This window comes from Corvus moneduloides, chromosome 28 (genome assembly GCF_009650955.1).
Source record: "Corvus moneduloides isolate bCorMon1 chromosome 28, bCorMon1.pri, whole genome shotgun sequence".
Taxonomy (NCBI): domain Eukaryota; kingdom Metazoa; phylum Chordata; class Aves; order Passeriformes; family Corvidae; genus Corvus; species Corvus moneduloides.
In genome coordinates, this window is record NC_045503.1 from 2,785,058 (window position 1) to 2,805,159 (window position 20,102).

The window sequence follows — 20,102 nt, forward strand, 5'->3', positions numbered from 1 at the left end:
GACGCGAGCGACGCCGCTTGCGCCTGCGCGCAGCGATTCTCCCGCCAGGCCCCGCCCGCTGCCTCCCGCCCGCGCCTGCGCACAGCGCGCTTTGTTCCCCCTCCCCTCGGCGCGTCTCGCTCCCCACCATTTTGTGCCGTGATCGCAAGGTTCGCTGTTGGGTTGTGCCGTGTTCTCCTGCGCATTTGGGCTCGAGGCGAAATACTGAAGGGGCCTTGATGGCGGAGAGTCAATCAGCGGCCGGACTGGGGGATTTCACATCCCTTGGCGGGGCCGCAACTTTTGGTTCGGAACCTGAAACTCGGCGGCTGAGCGAGCTACGAGTCATCGACCTGCGGGCCGAGCTCAAGCGGCGTAACTTGGACAGCGGCGGGAACAAGAGCGTCCTCATGGAGCGGCTGAGGAAGGTGAGGCAGAGCGCGGCGGGGGGAGGCGAGGGGGCAGTGGCGTGAGGCCATCCGGGTCCTTTGTCTGTGGCGCTCTCGGCGCGTGCGCGCTCGGGGCCGGGCCTGGAGCGGGGCGGCCCTGAGGGGAGCGGGGCTCCGGTGCTGCTGCCGGGCCCCCGCGGGGTGTTGTTGGGCTCCAGCGTGTCCCCTTTGCTCCGGCCGCTGCAGAGCCATTGCCTTTGCAGGGCTTCATTACGCCGCTCTGTGGTGTGGGCGCCCATTGCGCCGCCCGCGCTCCGTCGCCGCTCTGGAGCGCGGCTCAGATTGCGCTGGGTGAAATTTGATATGGCCCCGACCTTTCCGTTGTTGTCTGACCCCGACGTCCGCGCGTCCTTCCCCGATTTACTCTCCCGTTCCCCCGACATACACGCATATGCACCTTTCTCACATCTCTCCTCGTCCTTTCTCTCTATACCGTTCACAGAATGGGTGAAGTTGGAAGGGATCACAGTGGGTGATCTGCTCCGGTAGGGTTTTGTCCTAGAGCCCATGGTACAGGATTTCGCCAGACAGTTCTTGAGTATGTCCAGTGAGAGAGACTTCACACGCTCCCTGGGCAATCTGTTCCAGTGCGCGGTCACTCGCACAGTAAAGAATATTATCCTCCTATTCAGGTGCAACTTTCTGTGCATCAGTTTCTGCCCTATTGCTTGGCACCACTACACTTCACCCGACTCCATCTCTCCGACCTCTCTGGAATGTGTTCTCACAGACTTCCATGAGGCCAGAACGCCACGGTCAGCCTTGGCCCTTTTATGGGTTCTAACAGGCCTGCACATTGAGAAAAAACTCATGCACCTGAGCTCCTGTAAGAGTCTCTCCCAGTGTTATACCATTAATGTGCTTATTTGCAGAGTAGTAGCTTGATTTGGCTGTGGGGATTGTGTGTGTGTTGCACCTTATTATTTAGTATTTCTGACAGGTGATACAGCTGCCTGGCTGTATCACCTGAACTGGGGAGAGACGCCAATGTTTCCATGTCATAAATCCTTAAAAATGCAGTTGTGGTTAAATCCTAGCAGGCAGCCAAGCACCACATGGCCACTCACTCAGGATGAGGGCTAGAAGTGGAAGGGTGAAAGGGATAGTAAACTTGTGGGATTGTGACAAAGATAGTTTTATAATCTTAAGAAATGTAAGGGTCAAAAAAAAAGACACGGATGAAAGAAATTAATAAAGCACGTAAGACAAACAAGTGACATGAAAGAAAATAATTCCATAGTGTCAACCAGCTCAACTGATGCTGAGCCAGCCCCCAAGTAATGGCAGCCCCACCAGCTTCCACCAGTTTTATTACTGAGCACAAGACCCTTTGGGCAGTTGTCTCGCTGTGTCCCTTCCCAATTCCTTGTGGCCCCTATCCTGCTTGCTGGGGCAGGGGAGCAGAAGAGCCCTTGGCTCTGTGTAAGCTCTGCTCAGCAGTATCTAAAACATCCCTGTGTTATCAGCACTGTTCTCAGCACAAAACTCAAACCACAGCCCCCTATCAGCTGCTGTGGAGAGAATTAACTGCCCATCCCAATCCACTACAAATGCACACAAGCAAATAATACAGTGGATATCATCCTGCTGTCTCCAACAGGCCATTGAGGAGGAAGGAGGAGATCCTGACGAAATTCCCGTGGCCTCAGAGCTGACCACAAAAAGAATGCCAAAAAGAACTAGCAAAGGTATGGTGTCTGGACACTTGCAGTTCCACTGTTTGCACGTAGCTAGAATTTGGCATGCAGACTTGATTTCTCCTGTTACATTAGTTTAATTTTTTTTAAAATTGCTTTTTACCTTATGGAAAATGGTAAAACTCTCTTGCATTAATGAGCAATAACAATTTTAAGTGATAATATGACACCTGACTGTATTTTATTAGCAAGTCTTGAAAAGTGAAGATGAAACCACAAATTGCAGATGTTTCTGTATTTGTTACCACGTGTAGAATTGTGTCAGGTACAGAGCAAGCAGCTGCAGCATAAGCTCCATGGAAAGCCCCTATAATTATATTTAAACTATATTTAAACTGTAGCTATATTTAACCATATGTTGCTTCAAAATATTAAATATTCTGCGTGCCATGTTACTTGTGGCTTATTTGAATTGCTCATGGCCAGTTCTTAAAGAATATTTTCTGAAAAGAAACAGATTATTAAGCTGCTTCTTCTAAGTCAGACTGGCTAAAAATAGAGAAAGAGCTGTTGTCTTTGAATAGCAGTAGGAGTTTGGGAGTGACAGATGTGCATAAATGTGATTCGTGTCCAAGATCTTGAAAGTAAATACTCATTCTGAATACATTTAATTAAGGGAGGTGTTTTTGTAACAATCTTAAGGTGTTACTTTTAAATGGATTACCCAGAGGGTGTTGTGTCTTTTTAGGTTTTGAAGTGTTGTGGAATGAGACTGTAGCTTTAGAAAAATACTGTGCTACTTGTAGTTCATGCTCCTGCTTCTTGCTTTTATGGAGTGGCAAGGTGACCTCAGTTATATCCATACTGACCCAGACTTCTGAATCCGCCTCGTAATGATTACTTGCTGAAACAAACTGAGTGTTCAAGAGATAATTCACCAAAGCTTAAACATGTTACAAAATGTAGTGCTGCATCTCACTGCGGTGATATTGTTTGTAGGAAGGAAACCAGAAGAAGAAGGTGTGGAAGACAATGGTCTAGAAGAAAACTCCAGAGATGGGCAAGTAAGTGAAATCATGATTGCAGTTACTAAGAAAGTGCATCAGGTAACCTGCAATAACTACACATTTACCCTCTTTCTCTCTGTAGGAGGATATTGAAGCAAATCTGGATACCTTGCAGGATATTGACATGATGGATATTAGTGTTTTAGATGAAGCTGAAATAGATAACAGCAGTGCTGTAGACTGCGGAGAAGATTATAGTCCTGACAATATTCTTGATTCTCTGTCTGATAATAAAGATAATGTCGAAGCAGAAATGAAGGAACTTCCTGATCAGCTAACAGAAAATGAGGTGAGTGAGTAGAGGTCTCTGTAATTTTCAGAAGATATTTAATAGGGATATGGGTACATAAGGTATTTCAATCCAGTAGAATATCGGATCTGAATGTGATCTGGATTCTATTTCCCATTCACAGCTCTCATGTCCTAGTGTTTTAAGTGGTAAATATTCTTGAGGTTTGAAATGTTCTCAGTAGATGAGTTGCCATCTTCCCTACCTTTCAGTATCACCTCTGCTTGCTGTGAAAGGAGTCTGGAATTGAAAATGCTGTGTTAGTGTCTGTATTCCCTCTTCCTGTTTATGTGTTCTATATGTCAAAGTGTATATATGCATACACCCAGCCGTGTAGGTGTTTATGGGGAGAGAGAAAAATACATTTTCAACTTAGGTAATTTGGATATCTTTTTTTCAGACAAAATGCTCTGGTTTAAGGAAGTTGTGTTGTTCTGTTTTCTTATGGAGATTAATAAAAGAAGAACTTCCTGTGTTGCCCTGTTCTGACATTGCCAGGCTTTTGGCTTGGTTTTGAGAGCAGCTTGCAATGTCTTTTGCAGACAGCACAGGGTTATCCATATGTCATATTCACTCCCCAAATATTATCCTTCTTGGATCCTTGTGGGTTTGGGTTTTTTATTTCTTTTAGGCTGTTCACTCACAAAACAGAACATATTCTTCTTTGCCTTCTGCATATCTGCTTCAACTTTTTATCGTTTACCTTCTTTTAACTGAAAAGGGAGATTTTCTCAAAGCCTTTTTGTTTGACTGGTCTGTCAGTGCCATGGGAAAGCCAAGACCCTTGGGCTCAAAAAGTGTCAGCATCCTGTTCTGTGGACCCTTCACTGGGCAGACCCCTGGATCAGAGAGATCACACACAATCAGAGCGTAACAGAGCCCCCTGCCCCAGGTCTCCTCAGCTGAGTGTGTTACTGCAGGCAGCTGTTGGTGCCTTTGAAGGGCTCGCACCCAACCTTTTATGGAATAACATCATTAATGTCATGGAAAATTGTGACAGCTTAAGGCTTAAGGATTGCTGGTGGTAGTATCTGTCTGAAAAAAAACTCCCCCACTATACTAACCAGCTTTAATTCCTAACAAAAGCTGGCTGGAGTTCATCATGCTTAAGAGTATGCTTACTCAACAGACATCCCTAAAGGGGAGAAGACAGGTTCAGACTGTTACAGTGGAGCCTCCCCTAACTTCTCCACACTTTTAGCTTACTTTTGTACTGTTTTTACATTTAGGTGGAGCTTGAGTGACTCTAGTTGTACGTCCTGTTCACTGGGGGGTGGTCATACCTTGGAGGTGGGTGACATCAGTATTACATCTGAGGTAACCCTTGGCACAGAGCTGTGCGTTTCCCTGGCTCAACAACAAGAAATCTTCTTTGTTTTCCTTTGGTTGACAGCTACCCTGTGGCTTACCAGCTACAAGGTACCTCTGAGTTCCCCCCTCTTGCAGGGATTTCAACAGAGCCTGGCTGTGGTGTCTGCACTCCAACAGAGCATTCAAACACAAAGGCTTGGGAGAAAATCTCCCCTTTCATGGGACTGAACACAGAGTCATTGCAACAGCATCCACTTCACCTGAAAGGCAATTTTGTGCTGTTCTGTAAATTAATCTCATGTAACCAATGAATTTTGGTTGCATCTTACCCTCAGCTCTTTAAGGAAGTAAGATTTTTGGGATATGTTTTTGCTTTGGAGAAGTGTAAAGCTGAGTCAGCTTCATTTCTAACGTGTTTTTTTCATTTAGGAACTAAAGTTAAAAAGTGGGAAAATGAAAAAACATGTTCAGTAACCACAGAAATGTGAAATAAGACTAAGAATAACTTACAAATAGACAATGCCCTGTTAAAATTAAAATGAAAAGTAATTGGAGAAAGATGTTTAAATATGAGGTATGTTTACATGTTGTTCATTTTTGGGTCACACTCTGAAGTAGTAATTGAGATCTGTCAAGCACTTGAAAATATTTCATGTTTTCTTGAAAGGGAAAATTAAATACAGGTGTATTCTCCTTAAGCTGCTTTTGGTAAGAAATGCTTTCATTCCTTTTTTACTCTTTTAGGAAGATTATGATGAAATTGAAAACAATTTAGAAGCCTCCTCTTCTGATTTAATTGAAATGAAGGTAAACTGAAAATGTAGCTGTATTTCAGATTCTCATGTTAATCAATATGTCATATTATTAATATTTACTCAGTTCTCATACTACAAGAAAGAAAATGTGACTATAATATGAAATTGTAACAGAATCCAAGACATTGGTAACCTTGCTCAGCACGGTCTGTGAAATGACGGTGCCGTGTGGTTTTCTCCCTACTTTTCAGTCAGCTCTCAAGACTTCCTTCATTTTCATGGCAGATAAAAAGGGACTTGTTGATTTCTTCTCTCTCCCACTGATTATATAAAGTAGTAGCTGGATTTGTTTTTTACTCTGTAATTGGTGTGGTGGTACACAAAGATACTTTATTGGTCTCTTTAAAATTCGGAGTTATTTGAGAGAATGTAGTTGTGGCTGATATTTTGACTTGGCTTTAATGGGCCAGAAAAGTCACCTATATAAAATACTTATTTCCAGTGGACAGTGAAAAAAAGTGCTAAATGTAGTAGATGAATTTGTGTAGTTTCAATTTTGGGATTGGGCAGGTGCTATTTTTCTGTGTTAGATGATACATTCTATAAAGTCCTTATTCTGTGGTCTTTTTTTCCCAAACAGAAAATGGAGAAGCTACACTTGGAGCCAGGTACTGTTAAAGAAAAACATATTCCTGTCTTTTCAACTAATACTTTTTAAACCATTAACTATTAAAAAACCCAAGCAAACAAACATAATTTGCATTATTTTTATAATGGACAATCCAGATCATGCAGGGTCATAGAGATTGGAAACCCAATCATATCCCCAGATCTGTGAAGTGATGCTTGAAATACTTCCAGTGAAATGAAATGGTTTAAAAACCTGTTAAACTACATAAATGGATTTAGAGAAGTTTAATCACAGTTTTAAAAGCTAAATATTCTACTTGTAAACAGATCTTGTGATATTGCACACACCTTAACTCTGTTACTAAGTAGAGAGCAGTGAAAGCAGTAAAAAGATATTGTAGGGCATTAAAGTGTAAAGATTAGTTACTGGATACAGAAGAAAGAAGAGAGTTTCTTCATGGAAATTTCATACAGATACTATTCCCTTTCTGGACTGCAAACACACTCATGCACCATCAGAAGATGCCCAGTTCTCATGTTGGACTGTCTCTGCTAAAAGAATTTCACAGAAATTTAAAAATTGAACTCTCAGTGCCTTGATACGTTCAGTTAAGCATCTCGGACTCTGGAAGCTAACTAGAGAAGAAACAGAGCTGAACGATTTGCTGAAGAATATGAAGGCTGAGCCCGAAGTTTTTTGTTAAATCTGTGGGGGCATTTTTCTTCCCTGTTGAGGTGCTAGGGCTGATTTGGCAGTGTGTGAGAGAGCAGTTAGCGTGGTAGCTGTAACACTGTGTACACTAGGGTTTTCCAATCTCTGTGTAGCTTAGCAGTTCTCTTGGTGTTAGTGTGGCAGCCATGCCAGTTCCACATTTGTGATTGCTGTATTTCCCTGGTGATTAAATCTTGTGCCATTCTATTCCTGTTAAATCCGTAGAAAATGAGAAAATACTCGACATTTTGGGGGAAACTTGTAAATCTGAGCTACTTAACGAAGAACCTCCCGAAGCGGAGCGGCCGCGTGCGCAGGAAGCCAGTAACGCGGGGCCAGGCAAGAGGCTGGCTGAGGAAGAGGACGCTCTCGCTGCCGCTCAGTTGGAGGAAGATGCTTTAGCTTTGGACAGCAAATCGGCCCAAGCTTTGGCAAGGAAGGAAGCAAAGCGTTTAGTGGTAGCAAAAGGGGAGACAAGTGAACAGAGCCCCGAGGAAGAGGCCCCGGACTCTGAAGGTGTAGTGGTAGAGACCCTAAGCGATCAGAGTAGCAAACGCTCCCAAGGCCTGGAAGCCTCTAGTGGGGAGACAGCGGAGAAAGGCGCAGGTGCCGAAGCCAGAGATAGCAAAGAAGATGGCAAGAGAACAGAAGACAAAGCTAATTCAGAGGAATCTTCCCCTGCCACTAAAGAGTCCTCAGCCAGTGAGGGCGGTGATCAGAAAAAGAGGTTTGTTTTTTCTCCGTTATAGACCAGATGCTATCTTTTATCATTGGTCCTTAAGTGATGCGAATAAGCTGTTTCCTTCAATTGGCCTCCGAGACTGATGAAATTGTAGCCTATTCCTAAAGGTCTCTTTTATTTCTCCATGTGCAGATATTTTTATTTTTTTAAACGCAATGGGTTTGATTTCTTTCCTTCATCAACCTTCAAAGGTTGTTTTCCCAAATTACTCTTATTTGTAATCATCTTCTTAATGTAAGTCTGTTTAAGAATCTGACTTCGTTATTTCTTGTCAGATTTCTTAAATCAAGTATACAAAGGTGTGTTTTCGTTTGCAACATATTTTCTGGTAGGTATTTAATTTTAGCTTTTTTCATAATTTATATTTAGTCACTTTTCTTTCTGACTTGAATAATGTGGTGTTTTTTCTTTAGCCCTGTTGAGGAGGACAGAGATACAAAGATAATCTCAAAAGATGAGAAAGGTATGTTTGTTTTCAAATATAAAACTTCAATGATTGCTTGGATAGCTGTTTGTTTTGGGTGGGTTATTTCAGCAGAAATTGATTGCACTCCAAGCAGTTGTTAAATAGCATAAACTCACTTCTGTCTGGATTTTCTTTATTCACGTTAAAATAAGTATTTTCCTTATATGCATTTTTTCAGAACATGTGCATTGCACTGTTTTGTTTGTATCTTGATTTTTAAAGGTAGATGTTAATACATGGTAAATACGTCTTTTTTGGCACTGGAGATGCTCACTAACAGCTGTTAGTGAGTCAGGAACCTTTTGCAATCGTGTTTGCTCTACTATACACTTAGAATTCTCCTTCCCATCTTCTGTTTTGCTGAAGTGATTTAGGATCTAGAGTTCACATATTTACATGCCACAAATCTTACAGTTTAATGTTGTCTTCAAATTACATTGATTTTATTAAATCTTTGTCCTGCAGATCCTATTCATGGTGCAAGTATGCATCATAAGCAAGAAGAAAATATTTCTATCAGTGTCAGATGCCTTCTTGCTTTTAATACACCAGGCAGCTGAGTCTTTGCAGCTCACCCCACCTCTCTGTTCTCTTCTGCCTGCCCAGGGCTGAAAATTTAGATCTGACTGTTAACATTCTTCTTACATGCTGCTGGCAGGTAGTTCAGCACTTTTAAGTGTGGAAACACCAGCAATTCCTATAAAAAGCAAGAAACTCATTATGAGGTCTGCCTGCCAACTGGACAGGAGGAATTGGTTTGGTTTTAATTGGGGTTTGCAACCCAGACTCACCTCCCTGTCAGCTGCTTTTTCAGAGGTCCTGGGTTATACCTGTTTGCACAAGCTGCTGGACCTCCCTTTCAGCCTTGTTAGAGTCAATTTGGGTTCAGTCTGTAATCTTGTGTTCTCTTACTTCAGAATATCTCAGGGAATGTTCTGTGCATGCTGTCATTTACCTAAGGACTCGAGTGTGTTGTTTTTGTGAGACTGAGAAAACTCTTAGCTGGGTTTGCTTTCAAAGCAGCCTTCAGGAGCTTGGGTGTCTGATAACCACCTTGCTCCTGCATCCCACTCTCCAAAGGACATGCTGTGGTCCATAGCATTTGTTTTATTCCTTTTCTGGCTTAGTGAGCAGCAGTGGTGAGAAGGAGCTGCTTGGCTCTGTAACATTCTCTGCATGCAGAGCAAAGTGACTGAGCCAGTAGGAAGCTAAAAAACTATATACAAGTCAGTTCTGACTCATACATTGCTATGTGCCCACCTGTATGAAAGGATTTTATTTGGGATGAAGAATTTTCTATGTTCCGTGCATTCGTTCTGAAAACTGTGTCAACAAGAGTGCAGAAAAAGAAATTCATGAGCTCACCCTGGTGGATTTGGCAGTCAATGGATGCTCATCTGAAAGATGTCTCCAATGTTGGTGGTTGGCTCCCAACATCTGCACTGTTCTTGTTTCTAAGTTAAATATTTTCAAGTCCCAGTATTTCTTTGTCTCAAAAGTGCAGTACCATTGCAGGAGCACTTTTTAAAGTCTTATGGGAGGGAAGAACCTGGAGATGTTAAGACTGAGCAATCCTTAATCAAAAAGGACATTAACATAGTCTTAAAAATCTTAAGAAACTCATTGGTAAAATAGCAGAAAATAGAAAAATGGGCACTTTCTTCTTTCTCCAGGATTCTGTTGCCAGAGTAACTGCAGGTAGTAATTTCTAAATTGTAGAAATGTGTGGAGTAAAAGCATCAAAGCCTTTGGCTCAGCTTTTTAAAACACCAAGACAATGCATCCCCCATGTATTTGTGTGCATGACATACCTTTGTCCGTGCACTTTTGAGATAGATGGTGGCAGGTGTATACTCACCTTTACACAAAAAACCTCTCTTTGCTTTGGGTGTTTTTGTAAGAGATTGATACAAATTACTGCATCCTTTCCTAGGAAACTTGTGTAAATATTGATATCTGTGTTCTCAGTTACTCGTGCCAATGACTGAAATTATCAGGAAGTAGAAGATGGAAAGACACCCAAATAGCATTTTGGAAAGGTTCTGGGAAAAATTCCTTCCCTCGATGAAAGAGGTTCTGTAAAATTCCATATATCACCAAAAAACCACCGAAACAGAAGTATGGAAAACAGGGAGCTGGAGTGAAACCCATTCATTGAGGCCTTGAAACTGCCCAGACTGACAGAAGGACAGTAAAGACATTTCAAAGGAGACTGGAAACAGTATCCTTGTGTAAATGCTTCATGCAAACACTAAACCTTGGAGTTCAGGTCAGTCTTTAGTCACCTGATGTTGGGTGTTCAGACTTGGCAAGTTCATTAGCATTTATTAAATTACCTTTGTAGCTGAGATGGAAAATTGGCCAGGTGTTCTGTAGTTCTTGCATAGCTAAAGCAGGCCAGGTCTTTCCTAACGCCTGCAACTGAAGTCAGACTCTGTATCCCAACTGTGGATCTTTGTGGGCAGAAACAGAGACATTTCCTTGGTTTCTTGATGGTGAATGGCTTTCCTTGGGAGGAATTCTGCATCCCATCAGCATTCCCTTGGAGTTGAGATAAGGAGGCAAGACATGAGCACACCTGGGGTGCAGACACAGTTCCCCACAACTCTTACAGGGCTGCTCTCCTTTCCTGTAAGTTACTGGGATCTATTCTGACATGCTTTCAAGAGCCTCACTTAATTCAGAGATGCCCTTGTCCAGTTGCTTTCTTGAAGAATGATATGAAATATTTCTGTATCAAAACTCGTAGTTCCACCCAAATTTTTGAACTTGTAATGCTCCTTACCTTCAGCAAAGCAAATCATGGGAGGAGAGTGTCACACAATGCATTTCACTTGCTCTGTGATTTTAAAAAGTTAAAAATCTGTGATCCTGCTCCATTTTAATTCGCATAATAATTCAAGTAATTAATTCACATAATTAGGATTTGGGGTATGTTTTGGTTTTGTCTGTTTGTTTTCCCAACTAGGTCGCAGTGCTGGCAGTTCTGGTAGAAACTTTTGGGTGAGTGGATTGGCTTCCACCACCAGAGCTACAGATCTGAAGAATCTGTTTAGCAAATATGGAAAGGTAAGGGGTTATTTTTGTTGGTTTCTTTTTGTTCCAGTGTTTGTTTTGTTTGGGGTTTTTGGCTAGAAACTGTGTTAATAAGACTTTTTAAGCTCCCATCACTGAAGTACCAACGAAGGAATCCAATTATCAAGAATATTGTGGAATATCAAGGAAAAAATAACACTGAATGACTGGGGTTTTTTTATTCTGTTGCTCACTTCCAAACAAATACAAAATTCCCTTTGTGATCCTTTATTTGAAATAGTCAATAACTTTACACATTTTTCTGTCTCCTGTGCTGCAGTATGGTATCTTCACCTGCTGAAAATTCACAGTCAGCTGTGAATTTAATGTTTATTAAAGACTTCTTTAGGACTAAGTAAAATATGCAGTAAATGTTGAGACAAAATTGCTGGGGAATATCTTAGGAATTGCCTTAGTACCTAAAGTTTCATTTTTGTCAAGAGTTGGCTGTTCCTTTAAAAAACACTTGTTTGGGTAGTTTGGGATATGGGGAGGTGTTGTTTGGTTTTGCTGGCAGGAGAGGTCCTGCAGTTGCTGTTAAGGAAAGACAAAATGTCAAATCTCCCTGTCAGCTGGAAAATGGAAAGAGCTCAGTAAAAAGCTGATAGCAGAGCCACCAGTAAGGATTTTTGTCAGACCTCTGAGGCCTATTTACAGATTACTGTCAGCTGATTGTAGTAAAAGTAAATGGTATGTGCTGACAACCTGCCATTGAATGTTTTACTGATGAAAATACTCTGAAACTTAAATACGCCTTTACAGATAGGTACAAAAATGGATTAATTGTAGCACAGCTTGGAGTTTGAAAGTCATGGGACTGGTAAAACCTTTTTAATGCTCCTTGTGACACAATACTTCCATTGATTTGCTTAGAATTCCATCTGGTAACGAAAAATGTTGATTATAGAGATGTGCCACTAAATTTTTAGTGTGATTAAAAAGTAAACAACAAACAACTTAGTATTTGGTTCTAGATAGATGTCATGGTGCCATTTAGTCATTTAAATAAAATATTGTTATTTTCTTCAGGGTATTAGCAGAGGCAGAGCTTCCTGGAAGTAGATGTACGTGTGCAATAAATTAAATGCTCAGAAGTAGGTTCTTCATTCAGCTGTACTTTGAAACATCACACCTGAAATATGATTGATTTCTCTATTACAAAGTGAGCTGCATTGAATATCTGAGCATAAATAAACACCATTTGTGTGCCTTTTTCAAGCTCTAGTTTTTGGGGAAACTTCCTGTTTTGTAAAGAAGATTGCAGATAACATTGCTGATGTGCCTCAGCAGTGACATGCAAACATTTTTTGGAGGGAAGCTGGCACTTAGCAGTTGAGCATTAGCGTGTATGTGGAAATTGCCTTAAAAATTTGTATTGGTTTTTACTATTTTATACTTGAGCAAAGTGATTTTGTTGATGTAGAGTTAGATGCCCTTTTTTTTTGATATTGTTCGCTTGTGGTCTTTCTCCAGAAGAGAATTCAGTCTTTGGCTCCCACCTCTTGATTCAGCTTTTGTAGCATTCCATTGGTAACAGAAACATAGTCAGCTCCAAGCAATGCTCCTTTTGTATTTGTTAATCTCTCAAAACCAGAAGTTTCCTGCGTGGCAATGGCCAGGAATTAAAAAGAGCAGAAAAGGAGCTTGTAGTTCTTGCTGTTAAACGTGAGGGATTTGTCACAGGGAGAGTAATTCCTGGTTTTTTTGGGAAGGTTGTGGGTGCCAAGGTGGTGACCAACGCTCGCAGTCCTGGCGCTCGCTGCTACGGCTTTGTCACGATGTCCACGGCCGAGGAGGCCACAAAGTGCATCACTCACCTGCACAAGACAGAGCTGCATGGCAAGATCATTTCTGTGGAAAAAGTGAGTACTTGTCCTCAAAGATACCGAGTTCCCACCAGATTGTGCAAATGATCGAGGCCACATTCTCAGCTGATGATGTGCAAAATAAATTTCAGGCAAAAAATGAACCTGCTGGGAAGAAGACAAGTGAAAAAAAAGAGAGTGAAGCAAAGAGAGAAACAGTCAGTGAGAGGTACTGTGTTGAAAATTCTCCTACCAAAGGTGTTTTCTGTTCTTCAGTCTGTGTTGATGTCAGGAAAAACTAAAGTTACAATAAGAATTTCTGTGCCAAACATTCAAAAACAGGAGTACATGGATTTTTTCAGCTTTTACTACAAGATAAACGTCACTTGATGTTCAGTGCCTAATTTAAAATGTTTCTACTGCATGCTTTAAAGTAGGCACTGGAAAGTTGCATTTTCAAGCACACGCTTTAAATTTAGCCTTATTTGGGGTTTAGTAATAATTGTGGAGCTTTCATGTCTTAAGTCTGTAGGAAAGACCATTTGAGAATTTCACTTTCTCCTTACCTTGTGTCTCTCACTGGAATAGAGTTTCCTCCAGGTCCCAGACAGTTAAAAGAAAATTGTCCAAGATCTGTTCCCAGATTGTGTTCCTCCTGAGCACTGTGCTCTTCCTCTCTAGCATTACTGAAAGTAGCTGATTAAGGCACTAAGAGAGTGAATTAAACACTAAGCACTTTGCCTTAATTATCTTCTCGGGGCATAACTTCTCTTAAATGCAACTTGCTGAGAACTTCTTGCTTTTATTTCACCAAGTTGCCTGACAAAAACAGTTCATTGTCACGTTGTGTGAGGAACTTTGTGGACATTAAGCACATGGTGTGCTTAATGGTGTGAATTTGTCCTCATGCTTCCAGTTGAGATACCTGAATCCTGGCCAAGTTCTGACACCTGCACGGGATGGTCTGAATATCTTGTTTTATGGAGCAGGAAGTTGTGGAAGGAAAAGTTTGGAAATCTAATTATGGTTGTTACACATCAGAATTCTACTTCGTTGGTGTGTTGTTGGCATTTTCCTTGAATTTTCTTTTCTCTTAGTCTGTATTAGTCTAATCTGTATCAATATCTATCCACAGACCTGGCGGTGCTAAAAGGGATGAGAAATCTGACCAAAGAGATGATCCTAAAAAGACAGAAGACAAAGATGAAAAGGAAAAAAAAGATAAAGATGAGCAGAAGTCTGGTTCATCAGATCAACCTAAAACTGTTAAATCAGGTAATTTGACTGTTGTTTTTTTTAATAGAGTAAAAGATATGTTGATATAGGAATATTTAATTGTAGGTAGTTCTTTCCAAAGAAATGTTCTAGGATTGTTTCTGATTGGAAATTCAGAATGTATAAGGGGAAGGGGAGATGTTTGACGTTGTGCAATCCTTAAAAGAAGTACCTGGGTTAGGTGGAGTGAAAGAATTGGTTTTGAAGAGAGAGTTAAATGCCCATTCTCACATTTTAGAGAACAGAACTTCTGGCGTAGCAATGAGTGGTGTACATCATGTAGTTTGATTGGTTTTTCCCACTTCTGATTTATTTAGGAAGTAAAGGAACAGAGAGAACAGTAGTCATGGATAAATCCAAAGGAGAACCTGTTATTAGTGTGAAAACATCCACTACATCAAAAGACAGAGTAAGTAATGCTTCTGCATGGAAAACATCTTCCTTAGAAACAAATCCTGAATCCTGCCAGACTACATGCAACCCACACTTCTCTTGCCAGTTTGTCAAATTAGAGTTTCTGTAGCAGGGATTTAGATCTTAATTAGTAAAATACCTCTCATTTGGCCAACACCATATTCAGCACTCAAATCCTGCCAAACAAATGAGGCAAGGTATTACTGTCTTAATATATGGTGTCTGTAACGTTAGAAAAAGAACAGCTTTTGGAAAAAAGCAGGGCCCAACCTTGGAGATATGAACTGTACAAATGGAAACAGAGCTTAAGAGTATTGTTTGTGATGGTTGTCGTTTAATAAATTAAAGTTTCTCTTTTAAATACAGAGTGTTAAGAGCCAGGACCGCAAATCAGAGAGCAGAGAGAGACAAGGGATTGTCCCCTTTGACAAAATCAAAGCACAGCGAAAAATGAGGGAGGCAGAGCAGCGCCGGTAAGAGCAGCACTGACATTGTTTGGGTTTTTTTGCCTAAAATATATATATCTTTTATTTTTATTAAAATAAGACTGAGAGAGAAAAAGGCCTTCAATTTTTTTTCCCCTCTTGTAACTTTGTTTATTTTTATGGGTATCTGTTGAACTTAATTTAGGTATTTAATTCTTTTTGGTGGGGCTTTTTCTTTGTTTCATATGTTTAATAGATTCATGTTTAAAGGTGATAATTGCCACCCTTCAGATTCCTTGCTAGAACTGTGACCTGAATTCCATGTTTTCTGCACATTACAAAACTTTATTTCTCACCTGACAGTAGTTGAATTGAACAGGGGGAAAATGCTTTTGTTATTTTTATTGGAGAGGAAAAAGTTTCTCCCTCATAGTTAAATTCCTGAGCTTTAGTGGAGTCATTATCCACCATACCATCCCAGCTCTCTTCACAGAAATAAAATATTCTTCACGGATATTTTGTTTCAGTATAAGAAATGAACTGTGGGCAATTGGATTCAGATTCTCCTGACCATATGGAAGTATATGTGGGCAATTGGATTCACATTCTCCTGACCATATAGAAGTATTCACCCCCAGGGTGGGTTTTGTGGGAGTCATTTGATCAGTTTCTAAATAAATTCATGTGTACACTGAATATCTTTCCCTCCATGCCCTTCCCAGGTGTAATTTCAAGGAGATCATGCAAGTTTGCAGCCATTGTGGTTTTAATTTTTAACACTTTGCCTTTTATTTTACCTTGCTTTATTCTTTGGAGCATTCCACGTGTAACTTTTGCCTGTTGAAACAGCACACGCGAGCGCCGGGAGAGGCAGCAGCACCTCCAGACCATCCGCGAACGGGAAGAGAGGGAGAGGCTCGAGATTGCTCGGGAGAGACTGGAAATCGAACGGCAGCGTCTGGAACGGGAACGGATGGAGAGGGAGAGGCTGGAAAGGGAACGGATGCACATCGAGCATGAGAGGAGGAGGGAGCAGGATCGGATCCAGCGCGAGAGGGAGGAGCTGCGGCGCCAGCACGAGCAGCTGCGCTACGAGCAGGAGCGGCGCTCTGCCATGAGGAGACCTTATGACATAGATGGCAGGTAAAGCCACCAAATCCAAGTGATGCCACTGGAAAACATCACTGCTGGGTTCTGTCTCATCAGCCTGGGCTGGAAAAAGCCGTACATGTGCTCTCAGCAGTTGTTGGTTGCATTGAGATGATCATATTTAATAGCTCAGGCTTTTCAACGCCCTTTTGAACTTAATTACCCTTCTTTTGGTTTGGAAGGAGGACCAATATCAAAAGGCATTATCTGGGCTAAAATGAGTCTGTTCTGTCTTTCAGGAGGGATGATCCCTACTGGCCAGAGGCAAAACGAATGGCCATGAATGACAGGTACCACTCAGATTTCAGTCGCCAGGATCGCTTCCATGACTTCGATCACAGGGATCGTGGGCGTTACCAGGAGCATTCAATAGACAGGTTGGTGTCTTACCTCCACTCGTGCCTGAAAACAAAAGACAAAAATACATTTTTAATGTCACATTTTGCTGCCTTTACTTAAAGTAGGTGTGTGCTTGGTTTGCATTTTATTTTTCAAGTGCTGTTTAGTGGCTGTGGTCTTTCTCTTCCAAAACCATGAAAAGATTTGTACTGTGACATGAGTTAAAGCTTCTGGCAGGCTTGGGCAAAGTATTTTTACAATTCTACATATTTATAGGATTCTGGAAAACTTCTCAATAATATTTTAGGCACCTAGAATTCTAACAAGAATATTTTGGTTTATACCTTTAGGACTAACTGGATTTTCCAGGAATCCAAAATGTGTCGTGGTTTCCATATGTTCCAGCTGTTTATGCCTTTTGTTGATGTGACACGATGTGCAGGATTTTTCATCTGTGTTTTACATAGATGGATTTTTACAGACTGCTGTGTGTTTTACTACCACAGTCTGATTCTAATCATCTGTTTCTAGGAGAGATGGCTCCAGGACAATTATGGGAGATCGGGATGGACAAGTGAGTTGCTTTATAGAGCTACAGAAATATCTTAACATCTTATAACCTGATTTTCTGTAGTGTGTGTGAGATTAAATTTCAGTAGTTGAGAATTACATTATATCCACCAAAATATGTTCGAGTAATCAGATTGTCTTGTTTTCTTCAGTAGGATGAAATTCAGTTCAAAGACTTACTATAGAAGTTAGATATAATTATTCTGATAGAAATCAAAGCAAGTGAGTTGTGTCAAAAGAGAGTATTCCGAAAGATTGCATAGAAGAGGCAAAAGTACAAAAATACATATTCACTCTATGAGGTTACATGGAAGTAAGAGCTGAACTGTCGAGATGTTTGTGTTTGAGGGCTGGGGGAAGGACCTTCAGGGCTCATTCAAGCAGTGAGAGATTAATTTTAGGGAGTCATAGAATCCTCAGTGGCCTTTACTATGAGGTTTGGAGGGACATGGGTAGGCTGGAGAGTTGGGCTGAGGGGAATGTCATGAAGTTCAAGAGCAGGAAATGCAAAGTCCTGGGCTTATTTTACCAATGTGCTTTAGCTCCTGATGGGAGGGAGGATATGGATAAGGTGCAGCCAGGTGCCACAGTGGTGCCCACTGACAAGAGTCAGTGAGCACAAACTGAAACACAATTCCACCTGAAGACAATTCAAATCCCCTTTAACTGGCAATGCTAGAACAGGTTGCCTGGAGAACCTGGGAAGATCCTCAAAACCCACTGGGAGACTCTCCTGGACAGCCTGTCCTGGCTGACCCTGAGGAGATGTCAGGAGGTCCCTTCCCTCCCAGCTGATTCTGAGACGGAGGAATTACAGCTGAGCAGGTTTAAACAGTGAGCAGGTCTGCGTGTGCAGCCCTGTAAGAGCTCTCTGTGCCTTCCAGCATTACCCAGACGAGCGCCACGGAGGCCCCGACCGGCACTCGCGGGACTCCCGGGAGAGCTGGGGCAGCTACGGCTCTGACAGAAGGATGAGTGAGAGCAGAGGGATACCCCCACAGTCACGGTGAGTACTAAAAGCACCTCTTCTTGTGCACCTAAGGAGTATTTCCATATGTCAAAGTTTTTGGAAGTACAGTTCTTTTTTTTCCAGCTTTCACCACAGCGTTGGATGGACTGCAAATGTTTCGATGCCGTGTGCATCAAAACGTGCACTTGGAATGATTTTTTTTTAATACCTCCACATCTTAAAGTCATCATGCTTTCCATTAATTTTAACTAATATTCCTATGAAAGCTTGCTATTTTCAGAATAGTGGTTCTTCCTCGGTATCTTATTTAGTTGTCATCTTGGTTTGAGCAGAAAGATTCTTCTGAGATTTGACTTAGCAGCACTATAAATACAAGATTCACATGAGCCTTGGTAAAGCATTTGAGTACGTTTGTGACTTGGATTCAAATATAAAAACTATTTCTTGTGCTCTGGCTCATATGAGAAGATGGGAACTTCATGTTTTTACAGGGATGGACGTGACTGGGGAGATCACAGTCGAAAGTTTGAAGGGCACCAAGATCGTTCCTGGCAGAGCAGCGTGGATGGAGGGATGATAGGACGGGATCATGAGCGATGGCAAGGTATGGTTCTTGCACAGCTCCTTAGCTGTGCCATGTAAAGAAGAAAATACAGACATTATTCTTGGAGATGAAGTAAAACTTGCTGTGGATATAAAGGGAGCATTTGAACTTCTTTAGGTGGCGGTAGAGGCAGACCGGGCCATGTGATGCATCGTGGAGGCATGTCAGGGTAAGAACTTTAAAAGCAGCAAAGTAGTTTTCTTCCTTTTAAGGGGCATTTCTTCTATTTAAATTAGCCAGAGAAACATTTTATGGGAGTATCAGTTATCTAATTTGTTACTTAAGTGTCAAGGAATAATAAAATAATCCCCATGGCTTTTATGTAGTGCATCTTATGGAAGAGTGAAAAATCATGCAAAAAGAACACCCGTTCTAGCAATCTGACTGTACCAGCATGAGAGAACATTAAAATGTCTAAATCCCTTTCCAGGCGTGGCAGTTTCATGCAGGGTGGCAATCAGAGTCAGATCATGCACGGAGGAGGAATGCAAGGAGAAGGATTTGCTGGCCAGGAAAGAGCAAACAGACCGAACGATCCTCGTTTCAACCGTCGCTACTGATTGTGTTTGGTTTTTCATGCAAGGTGGCAAGTGAAACAGATCTGTTACCCAGGGTTACCATTAATTGTAACTTATGGGCTACTGTAAGTGTAATTTTTTTTAAGCTGCTGCCATATTATGTCACTCAATCCAATGTGAACTCATTTGTTTTGTAAGGTGTTGTTCATATCCCATTTAAAAATGTTTGTTAATGAAGCATTCCATTTTCCATAAATAAATGCCAGTTTACAGTTACTTGCTTTGTTTCAGCAGTCCCTGTCAAACTGATTTCTTCAGCTGTATGTTAAACCATTTAAATCTGTGTCAAAGATGGAAGTGTCAAAATGCCTTACAGGTGTCCCTTCGCACTCCCAGAAATAATGAAATACTGTGGTTTACCTCAGAGCTGTCAAAGTTAACAACCAGCCCATGTGCCACCATGAGTGAACGTTGGTGGATCAGAGTGGTCAAAATTTGAACACCCTGCCACTGCAAAATTGCCATAGGAGCTTGTAGGGCAAGCAGTGAAGAATTCTTTTCATCTGGTCTCATGTGCAAGATAATGTCTGAAAAAGGAGTTACATTCTGTGATAGCAGCACAGCTTCTGTAAGAGACAGTGCAGAGGTGCTTGTGAACCCACAATCACTTTATTTAGCTTCTAATGGATCAGGGTAGCCCAAAACTCCACCAGTTTTAGCCCAGTAATTTTACCTAGCAATCTATAACTGCCTTAGAAGTAATCCATAATTTCCTTAGAAGCAGCCACTGGCTGTACTTTAGATTCATTTTAAGAATGTGTTGAGGACCTAACATGATTGAGATTGGTGCAAATGATCTGTTGCTTTGTCAAATCCAAATTATAATTTATCTTTGTGCAGATACCTCTGGAGCAACATGAC

At 41.4% G+C, this 20,102-nt stretch overlaps 1 protein-coding gene across 1 annotated transcript; it reads left to right on the forward strand.

The window, feature by feature from the left end:
• Window positions 1-82: 82 nt before the first annotated feature.
• Window positions 83-19,457, forward strand: LOC116435801 (scaffold attachment factor B1-like). The gene is made up of 21 exons (XM_032092370.1): window positions 83-407; window positions 2,029-2,116; window positions 3,065-3,129; window positions 3,215-3,421; window positions 5,477-5,539; window positions 6,128-6,155; window positions 7,055-7,556; window positions 7,985-8,034; window positions 11,006-11,106; window positions 12,825-12,974; window positions 13,070-13,146; window positions 14,053-14,192; window positions 14,510-14,601; window positions 14,973-15,079; window positions 15,881-16,174; window positions 16,420-16,557; window positions 17,051-17,093; window positions 17,974-18,095; window positions 18,551-18,663; window positions 18,781-18,832; window positions 19,094-19,457. The coding sequence occupies exons 1-21, from the start codon at window positions 219-221 to the stop codon at window positions 19,221-19,223; spliced, it is 2,751 nt and encodes a 916-aa protein (XP_031948261.1). The 5' UTR covers window positions 83-218; the 3' UTR covers window positions 19,224-19,457.
• Window positions 19,458-20,102: the final 645 nt, after the last annotated feature.